Source organism: Triturus cristatus, chromosome 9 (assembly GCF_964204655.1).
Source record: "Triturus cristatus chromosome 9, aTriCri1.1, whole genome shotgun sequence".
Lineage (NCBI taxonomy): Eukaryota > Metazoa > Chordata > Amphibia > Caudata > Salamandridae > Triturus > Triturus cristatus.
Window position 1 is genome coordinate 428,007,373 of NC_140592.1, and position 16,768 is coordinate 428,024,140.

The window sequence follows — 16,768 nt, forward strand, 5'->3', positions numbered from 1 at the left end:
ATCTTCTCACAGGGTCCTCAATGGTGTCATTGGTATATATTTTCTGGAAAAATTCACCAGATGTGTAAGGTCATGGATGTGTGAGTATGGTGTATCATATGCAGTGAATCTCATTGCCACTGACAGACATTCTTCTCAGATACTTTCAAAGTTGCTTGTTATGAGAGTAGATGGAGATGACAATAGGAAAGGCAGTGCTGCTAGTAAATAGGTAATTGCGATTTTAAGACAGTTGTTGTGGTGTCACTTTCCAAAGTCCATTCCCCCTCAATTCCAACTAAGCCATCAGTGTGCAGGATGCCCAAGACCTTCTCCTCCCAGGGTTACAGTTGTGGTAGTGCACTGGGAGGGCCACTGTCTGTCTTCTGTGCCTCCTGGTGATAGTTGTATTTTGCTTTCGTCCTCGACCAGAGGTCATTCCACCTCTTCCTAATGTTGCCCTGTGTGCGGAGGATGTTCCTAACAGCCTTCACTTTGCTGACAATCCTGTCCCACATGTCCACTTTCCTAGTGTGAAGAGTGTGCTTGACTTGGGTCCTGAAAATTGGGGGCTCTACTCTTATGATTTCATCCACTGTGACTGTAAGTTCTTGAATGCCAAACGCTGTATTTTTGGGAGCCATGGTGGTGTGAAAAAAAAGAAGTATATTGATGATGAGAACGTTTGTGTGCTGGATAGGGGACTTAGGTGTGATACAAAAATGAAAGGGGTTATGCAAATGATGTGGATAAGGCGTTCTGGTGTGGTGGAGGTTGATCTGTGTGAGGAATGAACTAACAGTGATGTTGCTAAACTGGTGTGCAGGCAAGGATACATCTGGATTCACAAAGGATCATGGTCAAGGTATGTTTGTGTTTTATAGGCTGCTTTGCAACCGTCACGATTTGTCAGTGCACATCAGGTGTGTGTGTTTTTGAAGCAACCAATGGTAGGCTGCCTTCAGATTTTTTTTTATTTTTGTTTTTGTGTTTTGTCCGGCACCCATTGACAACTGTTCCTAGAACGCCATTGGCGCATCTCGGGTGTGAAACCCCAAAGGCCACAGTGTACTTGTAATGTGCTCGCCGGTCAAGCTAAAACACTGGTGGTGTCCGCTGGTGAACCGCTGACATTTTTGTCAACATCAAGCCACTGGCTAAACTGCTATGCAGATGGTCACATTTCTACATGCGCGACTTGAATACAGAGGTCGGATGTGCACCGGTGCAGCGGTGGCATGGCGGTGGCGCAGGCGGTTCTTTGGCACAAAGAACAACAAACTCATTATCAGCCCCTTAGATGTAACCATATCAATGACTCTGTAAATAGGGCCCACACATTAATTTTGTAGGATTGTTGAGTTTGAACTTCTAATAACATTGACTGTGAATGAATTAACCTATAAGAAAACATTTTACAGAATTTTCCCTCAAATGACGCAAAATGTAGGTTTGTGCTGGTTCTTCACCAACAGTATCTACTTTTGGGTGTTTTTGCATGCTTTTGAAAACGTTTCAAAATGTGTACATTTCAGAGAGCCTGCAAACTTTTAAAAAAGTTACAACATCTGATGAAAGGAACTATACACCTAGCTTAGTCGTCAGGCAGCAGCTGGGTAATTTGAACAATAAGTTAATTATGTATACATATGTTAAAAAGAAAGAGGTTTGAATACATAACAATCCAAATAAGTAAATATGTTTTTCCAATCAAGAGTGATATACTGAAAGATACTGCAGCTGTATAATTGTACACCATACTCTAAAAATAAGTAGAACGTTGCTCGCCTGTAACAATAGGTATTCCAAATTGCAAGATGATGTGTCATAGGTGTGTAATTAAATCGAATATCACAGTATCAAAAGAACTGTCTTTTAAGTCTCAGAATTTCTCTACATGTGAGATTTTCCCATGGATTGATACTCATGATTATTTAATCGGTTTGTATCTTTCTTTCATATCCTCGTTTTTTGGGCCATTCAGTTACTGGACCTAGTCCATGTTCTAACAGGTATATTACTCACCAAATCCTTGAAAGAATCCATCAACTGTTGGAAATGCTCCTCTTCCACTGAAGGTATCTGCATGGTCCTCTAATGCTTCTTTTATAGCATCGTACCCATGGAGCACTATCACTGGGCGAGACCCCAGGTATAGAGTGTACATATCACCATACTGCTCACTTAACTGCATTAGAAAACAAAATGTATATAATACAAATGTTACCTTCAGCATGGCTTGTTTACAAAAATCACATCAACTGATTTATTATCTTTGTATTTGTTAATGTGGCTTAAGATGTAGGATCTGATTATTTGTAGATCACTTAAGAAAAAATCTCTGATTTTTGGCATAAGTGCTAAATCTGAGGGAGAAGTCAATGTAAGAATTTCTTCAACCACAATCTGAATGTGGAGGACATTGTTGTGTGGATTTGTGTTATTGATAAGTGTCCCAGTAGCCCTGGATCGGTCTATTAGTGGTACAATTGAGTTTCTGGAGTCCTGTTGAGGTTCTGGTGGTTAGATATCAGCCTAACATGAAATTGTAGCATATTAAGTTCTCTAAATCTACACTAATGGCACCTTACCTGCAGGTCCTAGGCTGAGTATCACAATATTCTTCAGTTTAGCTGGGCATACCAGCAAAATGGTACAAAAGGGAACACACAGACTGCGTCCTGGCCATGCTTACACCGCTAATGGGAAGAGGTGTGGTGCATTGGCCAGGGCATCTGACTCCATAACACAGGGGCTCACGGTTCGATCCCTGGTGCCAGCGGCAGGTTGGCCCAGCACCATGTGACTCTGGGCAATACCTCGCTTAATCTTCCCGACGGTCCCCAGTGCCTTGACACCCTCAGGTAAAACTTTGCGATTTACAAATACTGGATTTCATTTCTAATTGTGCATGCAAAGAAAACATTCTTATTGGCTGTGCAGCTCCTGAAGTTCCAATCCGAGTGCTAATGAGATACATTGACTTTTCATTAGTCTACAGATCTTCCTCCATCCTTCTTCAGTACTTCATCCATGTTCCTTTTCTTCCTACGATCTCTGCCTTCTATTTCCTTTTTTTCTATCTGAACACAATGTCCAAATCATAAAATCATACTCATTCTATACTTTTCTCCATTTCACACATCCTCATACACCTCTATAATGTAACAGAGGAATAACAAAAATGTTGAAATAGTTGGTGGATTGATGTTCATTATCAGGGCATACACATTGCAAAGGCAGAGTAACAGATACTTTTAGAGAGTTAAAAGTTTAGAGGGTCGTAAGGAAATATAAGGGGACCAGACCTACCAAGGAGAAGAAATGAAATGAAACTAAAAATTTTAAAGCGCAACAATCACCTGGGGTTATTGAGGCACTGAGCAGAAACTGACAGGCTGATAAAATCCAGAAGATGACAGAATTATTTTGAAAAGAGTCAGGTTTTTCGCTCTTTCCTAAACTATAGTAAGTTTGTTTTGAATTTTAGTTCTGTAGGAAGAGAATTCCATGATCTTGATTTGCATAAAAAGAACTCTCTCCCACCCCAGTTGGCTTCCTTAAATCTGGGGATTACCAGATTTCCACTTGTGGGATGATCGCAGTGAGCGTGTTGGGATATGTCGAGGAACATGCTATATAAAGCAATCTGGTCCAACAGCATGTTGTGCCCTGCAGGCAATACAGAGTGCTTCAAACTATATACGTTTGTCAATGGGGAGCCAGTGTAATTGAATGAGTGCTTGAAAAATAGAGGTATGTTTTGGGATGCCCAGCAGTACCCTGGCTGCGGCGTTCTGTAATGTTTGTAATTTATGTAGAAAACGTTTTTGAATGTTGATGAATAGTGCATTGCCATAATCTATTTCGGATGAAATTAGAGTCGTGACTACTCTCTTTTGCAGGTTAGATGAAATAAATGATAAGATTTTCCTTAAGATTTTCAGAATGAGGAAACACGAGGAAGGGATTTGATTAATTTGTCCTTCAAAGGATAGCTTAGCAGCAATGGCGCACCTGCCGGAAACTGGAAAACATATGGCACAGCGACAAGATGTTGGACAGCCTCGCTGCCCACAAAGACGCCATCCGCAACCACCACCACCTCATCAGGACCGCCAAAACGCACACAACAGAAAGGAGCTCTTCAACATCGTGAAGGAACTCTCCAACCCCACCTCCAACTCCAACAACATCCCACCCTCGCAAGCCCTGTGCAACTCCCTCGCCACCTTCTTCCACCGGAAAATCACCGACATCCATGACAGCTTCAGACCCCGGATGGCCCCTGACGACCACACCGCACCGAACCCACCGCACCCCACCGTCCACGACACCCTGACAACCTGGGCCAACGTGAGCATCGAGGACACAATCATGACCATGGGAACAATCCACTACGGATCCCCGTCTGACCCTCTCCCGCACCACCTCTTCAACAAAGCCAGCAACTCCATCGCACCCCACCTGCACAAAATCATCAACCTCTCCGAGACCGCCACCTTCCCAGAGAACTGGAAGCATGCAGAGATCAACGCCCTACTGAAGAAACCCAAGGCGGATCCGAGCAACCTCAAGAACTTCCGGCCCATCTCCCTGCTTCCGTTCCCAGCAAAGGTCATCGAGAAGATAGTAAACACCCAGCTCACCCGTCACCTCGAAGACAACAACATCCTGGACCCGTCCCAATCAGGATTCCGCAGCAACCACAGCACAGAGACCGCCCTCATCGCCGCCACAGAAGACATCAGGATCCTGCTAGACAATGGCGAGACCGCGGCCCTCATCCTCCTGGACCTCTCCGCAGCCTTCGACACCGTCTGCCACCGTACTCTATGCACATGCCTCCACGACGCCGGTATCCAAGAGAAGGACCTAGACTGGGCCTCCTCCTTCCTCTCCGGCAGAACTCAAAGAGTCCACCTCCCCCCGTTCCGATCCGATGCCTCCAAGATCATCTGTGGCGTCCCTCAAGGATCTTCCCTCAGCCCGACGCTGTTCAACGTCTACATGCTCCACTAGCACGCATCGCCCGACAACACGACCTTAACATAATCTCCTACGCCGACGACACTCAGCTGATTCTTTCCCTCACCAAGGACCCTCTCACCGCTAAATCCAACCTCTACCAGGGAATGAAGGCAGTCGCAGACTGAATGGAGGACAGCCGCCTCAAACTGAACACAGTCAAGACGGAAATCCTCATCCTCGAGTCCAACCCCTCCGCTTGGGATGACTCTTGGTGGCCCATGTCACTGGGGTCCTCCCCAGACCCCACTGACCACGCACGCAACCTGGGAGTCATCCTCGACTCGAAACTCTCCATGGCCAAACAAGTCAATGCAGTCTCCTCCACCTGCTTCAACAACCTCCGCATGCTCCGCAAGATCTACAGATGGATCCCGACAAACACGAGGAAAACAGTCACCCAGGCCCTAGTGAGCAGCAGGCTCGACTACAGAAACGCCCTCTACGCCAGAGCCTCGTCCAAGCTCATCAACAGACTACAAAGAATCCAGAATGCCTCTGCAAGCCTGATCCTCGACATCCCGTGCCGCAACCACATCACCCCCCACCTGAGGAACCTGCACTGGCTCCCAGTTGACAAAAGAATCTCCTTCAAGCTCCTGATCCACGCACACAAGGCACTCCACAAAACCGGCCCTGCCTATCTGAACAGTCGGCTCTCCTTCGACGTACCCAACAGGAAACTCCGCTCCGCTGACAACACCCTGGCCATGGTCCCACGCATCCGGAGAACTACTTCCGGAGGCAGATCCTCCCACCACGCCGCCAAGACCTGGAACTCCCTCCCCCTCTAACTGCATCAAACCGAAGACCTGCTGACCTTCAGGAGACAACTCAAGACCTGGCTCTTCGACCAATAGCAGCAGCTCCCCCCCTTCAGCGCCTTGAAACCCTCACGGGTATGTAGTGCGCTTTACAAATTATTGATTGATTGATTGATTGAATTATCATCCCCTTGGTTTTTTCATGGGAATAGAGAGCAATGAGCTGCATTAATTAGGTTAAAAGAGGTTGCATGATAAACCATGCATATAAAGTTGTTTCTGAAGGAGCAGATTCTATAGGAGTAACATATAGATCTGAAAAAGGAGAATTCTTGGTACTAAAACATAGTCTCCTCCAGATTCTGAAATCTTTGCGGTAAGAAATTGGGTTACTATGTCAGAGGGGTGGAAGCCCCACTCAAAAGTAAACTCAATCCTCGTCAAGGAGAGCTACAAAAGTCACTAAATAAACCTGTGCTTACCATCTGGTAACTTGGTGCAAAGCAGGCAGGCTTAACTGAGAGGCAATGTGTAAAGTATTTATACAGCGTTCAAACAGTCTCAGCAAAGGAGTTAAAAAGGCGGGTCAGCAGGGGAGCTAGTTGAGATCCAAAATGTCTTGTAAAAGATAGCGCTAAAGGCATCTGTGCCCGGCGATATCATGTGCTTCAGTCTCGTTATTGCGGCAATCACCTCCTTGATCCTAATCCTAATGGGTTTTTCAAGTGTGTCTGATTCCAGAGATGGCAGTGGAGTGACCGCATTGGACTGGAGGTAGTGTAGTGGGTCAGGGCCTGCTATGTGGTATCTCATGACCGAATGAATCAGTCAGTGTGGTGGTATAGCCTCTGTAGTGCCTCTGGTCACTGAGCCAAGCAGACAGACACACGCTGTCCTGCTCCCACGCGCTGCACTGTCAGGTCGGTTTGATCTCCTCTCATCGCACTAGAGAGGCTATAACACCGCACTCACTGATTCATTTGGTCGGTGGCACCCCTTTCAGCCTCAGGACGGAGCAACTGCACCTCCTGTTTTTTCCTACCTGTCCCACATATACAGGTATTGCCATTTCTTGAAAGTTACCCACAGCCCACAGAACGGAGCGGCTGCACCTGCTGTGAACCTTCATATTTTGAGATCTGCCTAGGAACGCACGCATTGTCGTGTTTGCATATATAGGATTTATAACATGTTTTTCCCACCCTGTGCTACACAGCAGTTTTCAATCCCTTGCCCACCCTCACATGGGTGCCCAGCTGGGACCCTTGTGTGTATCCTTTATCTTTCCATCACTCGCTTGTGACACAGTTCCACTACACAGCTGCGTATACCACCCTTCAGATTCCCCTATACTTCTAGGTCCTGAAGATACCCTACATACACTGCACGAAGGGTCAAAACGTCATCAACAGATAGCAAAAGCGAACCATTAAACCAGCGCTTATCACTGTATAAGAAACGTGGTGTACATTCTGTATAATTTTAAATGGTCGACTTTTACAATTGGAAACCTTGTACATATGTCACAAATATGTCACTAGTACTTTAGGTTTCCTTTTTTTCATGGGGGACACTACGCACTATTGTTATATTACTTCCTGTATATAATTTTTGATTACTTGTTATATAAACAATTGACTGTGAATAACCAATAATACGGTGAATGCGGTCTTTTCTCCTTTGGACATCCCCCTAACCCTCATTGCCAGTGTGCATTATTATATTCATACCATTTCGATATTATTCCACAGGAGCCCCTGTTGTGGTTACTAGAAACGTCTTTGGGCAATTTCTCTTGCTGGGCATCCATTGGACCCTTACGCAACATGTCCTTAATGGATCTGTCCTTGCTTTTTGTGGTAGCGATGGTTTTGTGCCTCTGCAGCCAAGGAGAAGAGATGGCCCCAAAGAGTTGCAGCAACAACCAGGCTACCGGGGGCCCCAGACGCTCGGTGAGCTGAGGCTTCCCGAACACTCAGCCTCACCAGACTGTAGTTAGTAAGGGGTCCCCGCAGAGACTCAATCGTCTCCAGTCTCTAGAGTACACAAGTAAAACAACCCGCAATAGGCTGGTCAGGCCCTGCCCGCACCCCCTCAGGGCTCTGAATGCAGGTGAGACTGTAGGACTGCAAAGGGCTTGGCCATACCGGATCAATTACTCCTGCCTGCTGATGCAGGCGCGGCCAAAGGTGATTCTTAGGGACAGCCTGTGTGGGCCCCTTTCCAGCAAATGCCAAGCCAGTAGGCCCAGATAATGCAGAAACAGGCCCCAACAGGGCCTCAAGTAGCACCACAGGAGCGAGGGTGTGCCCTCTCTGTTTGTCCCAATGAGGGACCTCAAGCAGGAAGGATCCAGAGGCAGAAGGGCCCTGGAGGCCGCCGGGGGAGACCCAGAAACGCACACAGGCAGCATGCCCACACAGAGAGAGTCGAGCTCCGGCATGGGCACACACACACCCTGGCTACCAGCCTCGGCAATCGACCCTGTGCACTTCCTCCATGGAGCCCGGAGGTGCTGGCGGTTCACCACTGTCACAGAAGGTAATTGTAGATGAGCATAGGCAATACAGAGGCAGCCCACTCACTGCTGATGTTCGCTGCGTTGTCAGCCCCCTGTGGCATGCTGGGTGGCGCCAAGTGGACGCGCTGTCTGGTGCTGCTAGGAGGCAGGGCCGTCAACGCAGGAGCATACAAATTGGGGGGAGAAGCCCGCTCCTCTTCTCACTCCAGAGCTCCTCCCGGGATGCAATCTGTGGTCAAGAAGCAGGTCTCGGGCCTCAGCGGTCCTCCCCATATGCAATATCCATCGGGGAGCTGCTTTTGGTGTCACGCAGGTGAAGGAGGCCCTGTCCGGAGCTCCCCCAATAGGCCTCGGCCCCCGCTCCGCTGGGATCTCGCCAATCTTGGGTGAATCGGCGACGCTCGAATCACCAGCCCGTGCCGAACTCCCTTTGATGCTGTGTGTGCCCCCCTTGTGTGTGAATAAAGCCGGGGGCGAGCTAATTGTGTATTTGTTCAGGCAGGGAAGGAGTGTGAGGCAGACATGTCTGCTCCCTCCGCCATCTTGGACACACACCCCAAAATATATTTTTAAGTGAAAATAATGCCCAAAAAGTACAAAGCGCCATTCACAGCTATCTGGTAGTGCTGGAATGGGGGAAAACCACAGGTTAAGGCTAACTGCAACCAAGTTCTTGCCACTGAGGAAATATGAATTTTTATGATCAATTGTGTCCCCTATCTTAGACCCCAACGGCTCCATTTACGTGCTACAAGTACATGTATGTTCCCTCCACTTCCAGCTATGAAGACGCAAATACATATGCGTCCAACGTTAACATGTCCTCTTTCAGATCCACCATGAATGGGTCGAATATTCCGTTCCTAAGTATGCCTTGCCACCGTCTTTATATGGTGTAACTTTCACGTTTTTCAGCTCTGGCGAGTTAGGCCCTGAATTCTGCCATCGAGCCTTTTCCTGCCTTCTGCCTCTGAATGCTCCAGCCTGGACCTGCATCTGTATCCATGACCTTTGTATTACTCCCTGCGCGGCTAACGGTGCCTGGCTCGGCCTGTTGCCTGCCAAGACTGTATTTAGCCTTCAAGTTATCTGCTCCGCTCCTCGAAAAATACATTCCTGTCTAGTAGTTTAGGTAAACATCCTTCCAGCTGCAGAGCAAAGGGCCCGGCCTTACTGTCTCCGTGCAAGTAATTCATAGCTCCTGTTACCATGGTAGGCCCATGCTCCCTCACATCTCATGTAGACACGTAGACGCTTATACACGCACTAGCAGTCAGTATAGGATAGCCTCTGCCTGAGAGACCTTTCCTTCCAGATAATACAGTTCCTTAAACACAAGATATTAGATACGATTTGGGATTAGGTTGTTCTGACATCCCAGACTTCTGTCTCCTCATGTAGGGCTAAATGTCAAGTCCCCTTCACCCTCCAGTTATACGTCATTCACACATCATGCTACTGTGCGCGCATCTCTGCCATATATTTCTGCTGACCTTGCAGGATTCTCTTATGGATCCACCCACCTGTGACATCCTTATAATGACGTTTCTAGTACACGCCCTTATGCACGCCTATTGTAACGCCTTTTTTCATTACGTATGTGTATTCTTATCTCTCTTCTCAGCTGTTACGCCTTCTGCATCTGCCTTTACTGTAATGCATTGACTATATATATGACAACCTGTCAATAAAATATGCTGAATCCCTTCCCGAACCTTCGTGGTGACGGAATCCGATTGCCTGGTTCGAACCAATTCCTTTGTAAGGAATAAATCCCCTTTTAAAACCTCAAATACCACGGATTCTGCCTCTTATTTTAACTGAGTTATTCTTATTGAACTTTACCGCATAAATTAAGTCTAGGTAATTTAAATTTACCACATAATTGGCGCATTGGCGCATCAATGGAAATTCCACTGTGTCCGGCATCCCGAGGCAGCAGGTCTCGTGGAACGTCATAATCAGACTCTGAAAATTCGACTTTCTAAAATCTGCAGAGAGAAAGGCGTCGACTGGATAGTAGCTTTACCAGTTGCGCTCTTTTACATGAGAATGATAGCACATTCTCGAACAGGGCTATCCCCGTACGAGGTGGTCTTCGGTAGGCCACCAAATATGTGGGGGACGCCTATACCTCGTAAAATCACTGATGTTGATTGTAATATGCTGACAGATTACCTTGCTTCCTTGATGTCTGCACTACAATCTTGCCGTTCACAGGTAGCTGCAGCCTTTCCCGACAACACCGAGGTGAAGCCCCATGAAGTGGTTCCCGGAGATTTTGTGTTTATAAGAAATTTCGACAGGAGGAGCCCGCTGGAGCCTCGTTGGCAAACGCCGAAATTAGTACTTCTGACCACGAGGACAGCAGTGAAGATTGAGGGTCGCAAGGGTTGGCTGCACTCGAGCCACATCAAGAAATTTCACGGACTGCCTTCTGATTTGAACTCTCAGCCCTGCCCTCCTCCACAGACTGACTCAAAACTCCCCCTGGTCGAGAAAACTGCTTCCCAGGAATATAAACTGAAACTAAGGTCTAGCAAGTCAGACAATTTAATTGTTTAAGTCCTCTCCTAGGTGAATCGGTTAAATTAGTCTCTGACATGTATCCTCTAGACCGAAACAGAGAGAAAGATAGACAGAAACAGCTCAAGAAACGTGCATATTGTAAATCACTTCGTAGTCACTGTATAGTGACATTATTGATTATGTTTTTTCTAAGTCTTCTGATTATTGCTGCAAGTATACTGTTGCACATATACTACCCTATTTTCAAGCGTGCACATTCTGCTTTCAATGTTACTGCCGAACACTCTTTTAGCGAATTACCTCCGCATGAGTTGCCCTACAGACTTGCGCTGCGCAACAACACATTCATTAGTATGTTACATCACTCCCATCAGGCCAACAACGCTACAAATTGTTGGATATGTGGCCGACTCCCTCCCTACCAGAAATACAAGGGAGTTCTGCCCCTCTTTCCGTATCCATTCACACACAATGGTTCCTGTGGTGCATGGTTTAGTTTGATTAATTTTTTAGATTCAAATACCGTAGTTTACCAGAGCAACTGGGTATGGGGAAACCTGAACTTAGTTTTGCTTAAAGCCTGCTACCCTAACAAGGAGGGACTTCCCAAAAGGACAGAAACTGATCTAGAAAATGAAGTATATGGATTAGGTAACTTTACACTTAACCTCATGATTCTGAATGTTGAATCCGAAGCTGCACCAGTCTTGCCTGCTATGTCAGTATTACCAGTCAAAGGTGAATTATGTGTAAGAAAGAATGGTTCAGTACACCTGGGTCATAGTAAATGTACTACTGTGATCGAATTCAGTGATCAAGGCAAGTCTACATTTAGAGCTTCCCGTCATTCCTACTTCATTTGTGGTCATACCGCATATATACGTTTACCTCTAGATTGGGATGGTACCTGTTACATTGCATTCCTTCTGCCACCTGTTTTCCTAGCCCCTCCTGATTATCATAGAAACACCCATCTAGTACACAATAGACCCCAGAGAGATCTTCCGATTGTCGACTACACTGAAACGGCATGGGAACAATACACAGACTTCAATAAAGGTCTCTTTCCCTACATAGGTGTTGTCTCTAATAGTAAACTGATACGCAGATTAACCAGAACCCTTGAAGCAGTAGTGAATGAAACTACCTCTGCCCTAGGCAACTTAACAGAGGAGCAGTCTGCGATGCGGATTGTTGTTCTCCAAAATCGTCTTGTCCTTGACGTCATCCTGGCCGATAGGGGCGGAGCCTGTAGAGTCATCGGATCGAGTTGCTGTGTTTTCATTCCAGAAAACGCGCCATCAGTATATAAAGCCATAACTCGTCTTCATAAGATTGCAAGTCAGATACACCAGAATCCAGGCACCTGGACGTGGTCCGGTTGGTTCTGGGGTGTGTTGTCAGCCTGGGGATGGAAAGTCCTATCCTTCCTAGGTATTGTCCTTCTCATAGTATTCAGTTGCTGCCTGTGTCTACAATGTGGGCCAGCGATTTGCGGCCTGTGTGCCACATCATGTATTCCACACTCAAGTTCTCATTCAAGATCCCGTAAGAAGAAAGAAGAGCAAATGATGTTACATGAACAGATTGATGGATTCCTGAGGATCGATATATCATGAAGGGTCCGTAGGGGACAAGGAGGGAATGAGGAAATATGAATTTTTATGATCAATTGTGTCCCCTATCTTAGACCCCAACGGCTCCATGTACGTGCTACAAGTACATGTATGTTCCCTCCACTTCCAGCTATGAAGACGCAAATACATATGCGTCCAACGTTAACATGTCCTCTTTCAGATCCACCATGAATGGGTCGAATATTCCGTTCCTAAGTATGCCTTGCCACCGTCTTTATATGGTGTAACTTTCACGTTTTTCAGCTCTGGCGAGTTAGGCCCTGAATTCTGCCATCGAGCCTTTTCCTGCCTTCTGCCTCTGAATGCTCCAGCCTGGATCTGCATCTGTATCCATGACCTTTGTATTACTCCCTGCGCGGCTAACGGTGCCTGGCTCGGCCTGTTGCCTGCCAAGACTGTATTTAGCCTTCAAGTTATCTGCTCCGCTCCTCGAAAAATACATTCCTGTCTAGTAGTTTAGGTAAACATCCTTCCAGCTGCAGAGCAAAGGGCCCGGCCTTACTGTCTCCGTGCAAGTAATTCATAGCTCCTGTTACCATGGTAGGCCCATGCTCCCTCACATCTCATGTAGACACGTAGACGCTTATACACGGACTAGCAGTCAGTATAGGATAGCCTCTGCCTGAGAGACCTTTCCTTCCAGATAATACAGTTCCTTAAACACAAGATATTAGATACGATTTGGGATTAGGTTGTTCTGACATCCCAGACTTCTGTCTCCTCATGTACGGCTAAATGTCAAGTCCCCTTCACCCTCCAGTTATACGTCATTCACACGTCATGCTACTGTGCGCGCATCTCTGCCATATATTTCTGCTGACCTTGCAGGATTCTCTTATGGATCCACCCACCTGTGACATCCTTATAATGACGTTTCTAGTACACGCCCTTATGCACGCCTATTGTAACGCCTTTTTTCATTACGTATGTGTATTCTTATCTCTCTTCTCAGCTGTTACGCCTTCTGCATCTGCCTTTACTGTAATGCATTGACTATATATATGACAACCTGTCAATAAAATATGCTGAATCCCTTCCCGAACCTTCGTGGTGACGGAATCCGATTGCCTGGTTCGAACCAATTCCTTTGTAAGGAATAAATCCCCTTTTAAAACCTCAAATACCACGGATTCTGCCTCTTATTTTTACTGAGTTATTCTTATTGAACTTTACCGCATAAATTAAGTCTAGGTAATTTAAATTTACCACACCACTGTAGAGTTACCTTCTCATGTCTGAGCAAAGGGCTTCTATTCACAATTGCATGGGCCACCAGGAGGTTGTCAGCGTGAGGAGCAGGTTGGATATCATGGACTGTAGCTCCTGTAGGGCAAAATGCAGGTCTTGCTGAAGCTTCACACTGGCTGTCATTGGGGTTGGTAATTTCTTGGCCCAGAGAGGTCACTTCCCAGTCACAAGGAACCCAAAAATTCGGCATCTTCAACGTTTCTTTTGGAGTAGTATGTTCTGATGTAAGACAAGGGTCCAGGACCTGGGGACACCTCCTAAGGGTGAGGACTCACTCCAGTAGAGGCGAGCAGAAAGGCTTTGGCATGTCCAGTCAGTTTCAGTTGGTGGTGGTCAGCTGGGCAGTTGCAGGGATGCCTCTAAAAGTGTCTTGTGCCCATGTAGTTCAAACAGGACATCAGACAACTAACCCTTGGGGCACATCTGGGAAGACTGGATTCAAGACAAACAGGTCCAATCTTCCTTCTTTAGACAGTAGGGCAGCCCTTCTTCTGAATCTTCCATAGGTGCGTGAGTGTTCTGATGAGAGGTTTTGTAGGTACTACTATTAGACCTGATGCCAGCCTTTGTGTGGGAGAATTTTCAGACCTACCCTCAAAACTGGATCTGGTCAGTGCTTTCCCTTGCCCTAGTCCTGGCTCAAAGATTTTCTGGGTGACAAATGCAAGGGCAGACCTAGTGTCAATTTCATTTGTGTGTGCTACAGGAAGGGCCTTTTGAAGTGCTATCAAGGTGGGGTATAGCTTCTCTCGAGCCTCCCTGTCCAGAAGACTCACTCCCTCCACACCCAAGGCCTCCTTTATCACCATGTCTGGAAGGAATACACAAAAACCCCAGGAGAGCCATTCACAGTCATGTAACCCAGGACACTGGCAGAACGGAATATTTGGTTCAGGCAGAAAAATGGCACCTTTCTAAAAGTAAAGTATACAAAAAAGTGATGATTGAATGCTTAAATGAACCTCTTCCACTGGTAGTTACTTGAGCTACATCTAATTTCAACATTATCTTACACACCATGCCACCTCAGTTTGGACCCAGCAAAATGGAAATCAGTGTTATGCCTGCTCCAAAAATTATTTTCTTGAAAACGCAAACAAAAATATTAAAATTATTATATTATCAAACACACTACAATAAATTACATGCAAAATAACACTTAAAAACGTTACTACATACAGCGATATTTCGGAATTCTATTTTTATAAGATATTTTTTTAAAAAACACTTAAAACAATATTCTTACATTTGATATCCCAGCTGACAAAATTTTTGACATCCAGGTATTTTTCACACAATATTTTTCTATCACAATATTTTTTGGAGTGAAGAGACTTATTGAAAAGTGGGTAGTGTAATTTATATGTCATGTTAATTTTGTTAATGATATGTAAATTTGTCTTTATTACTTTTTTCATGATATATTTTAATATATAAATTACATTAAATATTCTTTTTAATAGTGAACTTTAAAATGAATTATAAATGTATAACACATATTGGAAAATACAAATATGTGAAAAATGCCTTTAATAATGTAAAACAATTTACCTTTTTAAAAATAATTACATTTTCAAAAAGTTCTATTTTCAAAAATAAAATATTTAAATTGAAAAATAAAATGCCTGTTTAAAAGAAAGTTGGACTAATGTAAATGTTCTTGATGTATTTTTTAATTATACTAAAAAATTATAGAACTATGAAGTAAGATGTATACATCTACATTTTGTACTATATATTTATGGTTTATTTATGTACATTTAAATTATACCTGTTTAATATTACCATAGGTTTTGTTGTTGGGAAAATATTTTCGAAAATGTAATAAATATTTTAATAAATTACATCATTTTTATACACTGTTGTTAATTTTGGAGTATGATATAATTTTGTATTATATGGATTAAATTTTAGCAATGAAAGCTAACATTTTTCAAAAAATTCATTTTCATTAGTTACTTATGAGTTTTTAGGGTAAGTTTTGTAGTTTGGGTGAGTATGTTATTGAGGTAATTGTTAATGTGTTTTATAGTAGAAAATATCAGTGTGAGGATGGAGGATTGATTATGTATATTACATTTTTAGTGTGTAGTGCATTGCCTAAAATGTTTAGGAATGTTTTGAAAATAGTAAAACTCACCCCTTCAGTGCCCAACACCTGGGCTAAAGTGGTATAGGTTGGAGTAGGAATAGTAAATGTTACCCCATTAGTGTACAAAACCTTCTCCAAAGTTGTTTACAATGGGGCGGGAATTGTAAATGCCACCCTTTCAGTCTCCAACATCTTCCTCAAATTGATTAAGATTGGAATGGAACAGTAAATTTCACTCCTTTAGTGTCCAACACTTTTTACAATTTGGTATAGATGGAAATGGGGATAGTAAATGATTGGAGTGGAAATAGTAAATGTCAACCTTTTAGTGTTCAACACCTTCCCCAAAATGGTAGAGGTTGGAATGGGATTAATAAATGTTATCCCTTTAGTTTCCAAAATCTTCCCCAAATTGGTATAGATTGGAGTGGGAATAATAAATGTCAACCTTCTAGTTTCCAGCACCTTCACCAAATTGATTTAGATTGGAGAAGGAATAGTAATTGTTTAGAATGATTGGAGTGATAATAGGAAATGTTACTCCTTTAATTCCCAACACTTTTAATGAATGGGTTGAAGTGTGATTATTTAATGTTTTAATTTTAGTATTAAATTCTTTGTTTAAATTGTATTTGTATATGGTATATATAGTTTGTTATTTCTATAGTTTTGCTGGTGTTTAGAAATACAATAAAAAAGTAATTATTTCTATGCTTGTAATAAATAATAATACTAATTACATATTTTTATACAATAAAGGAAAGTAACATTTTAAAAATGTAGTTATATTTTTAAAGTGCATTTAATGTATACTTTTTAGGTTTCATAATATATATTTCAATTTCAAAACACATTTTCCTATGCAGAGAAATAAAACATTTTAATACAGTAGGATCATCAAATCAAATATGTAAATCATAATTATTAATGTTTTATCTTGTATATTTTGTATTTTTTAATGTGTTTCCAT

General features: G+C 43.9%; 1 protein-coding gene across 1 annotated transcript in view; it reads right to left on the bottom strand.

The window, feature by feature from the left end:
- Positions 1 to 16,768, bottom strand: part of LOC146798089 (cytochrome P450 2G1-like) — a 698,777-nt gene that overhangs the window by 525,768 nt on the left and 156,241 nt on the right. Inside the window, exon 2 of the mRNA XM_085625309.1 lies at positions 2,005 to 2,167. Within this exon, the coding sequence (XP_085481435.1) occupies positions 2,005 to 2,167 (163 nt within the window). The remainder of the gene's footprint in view (positions 1 to 2,004; positions 2,168 to 16,768) is intronic.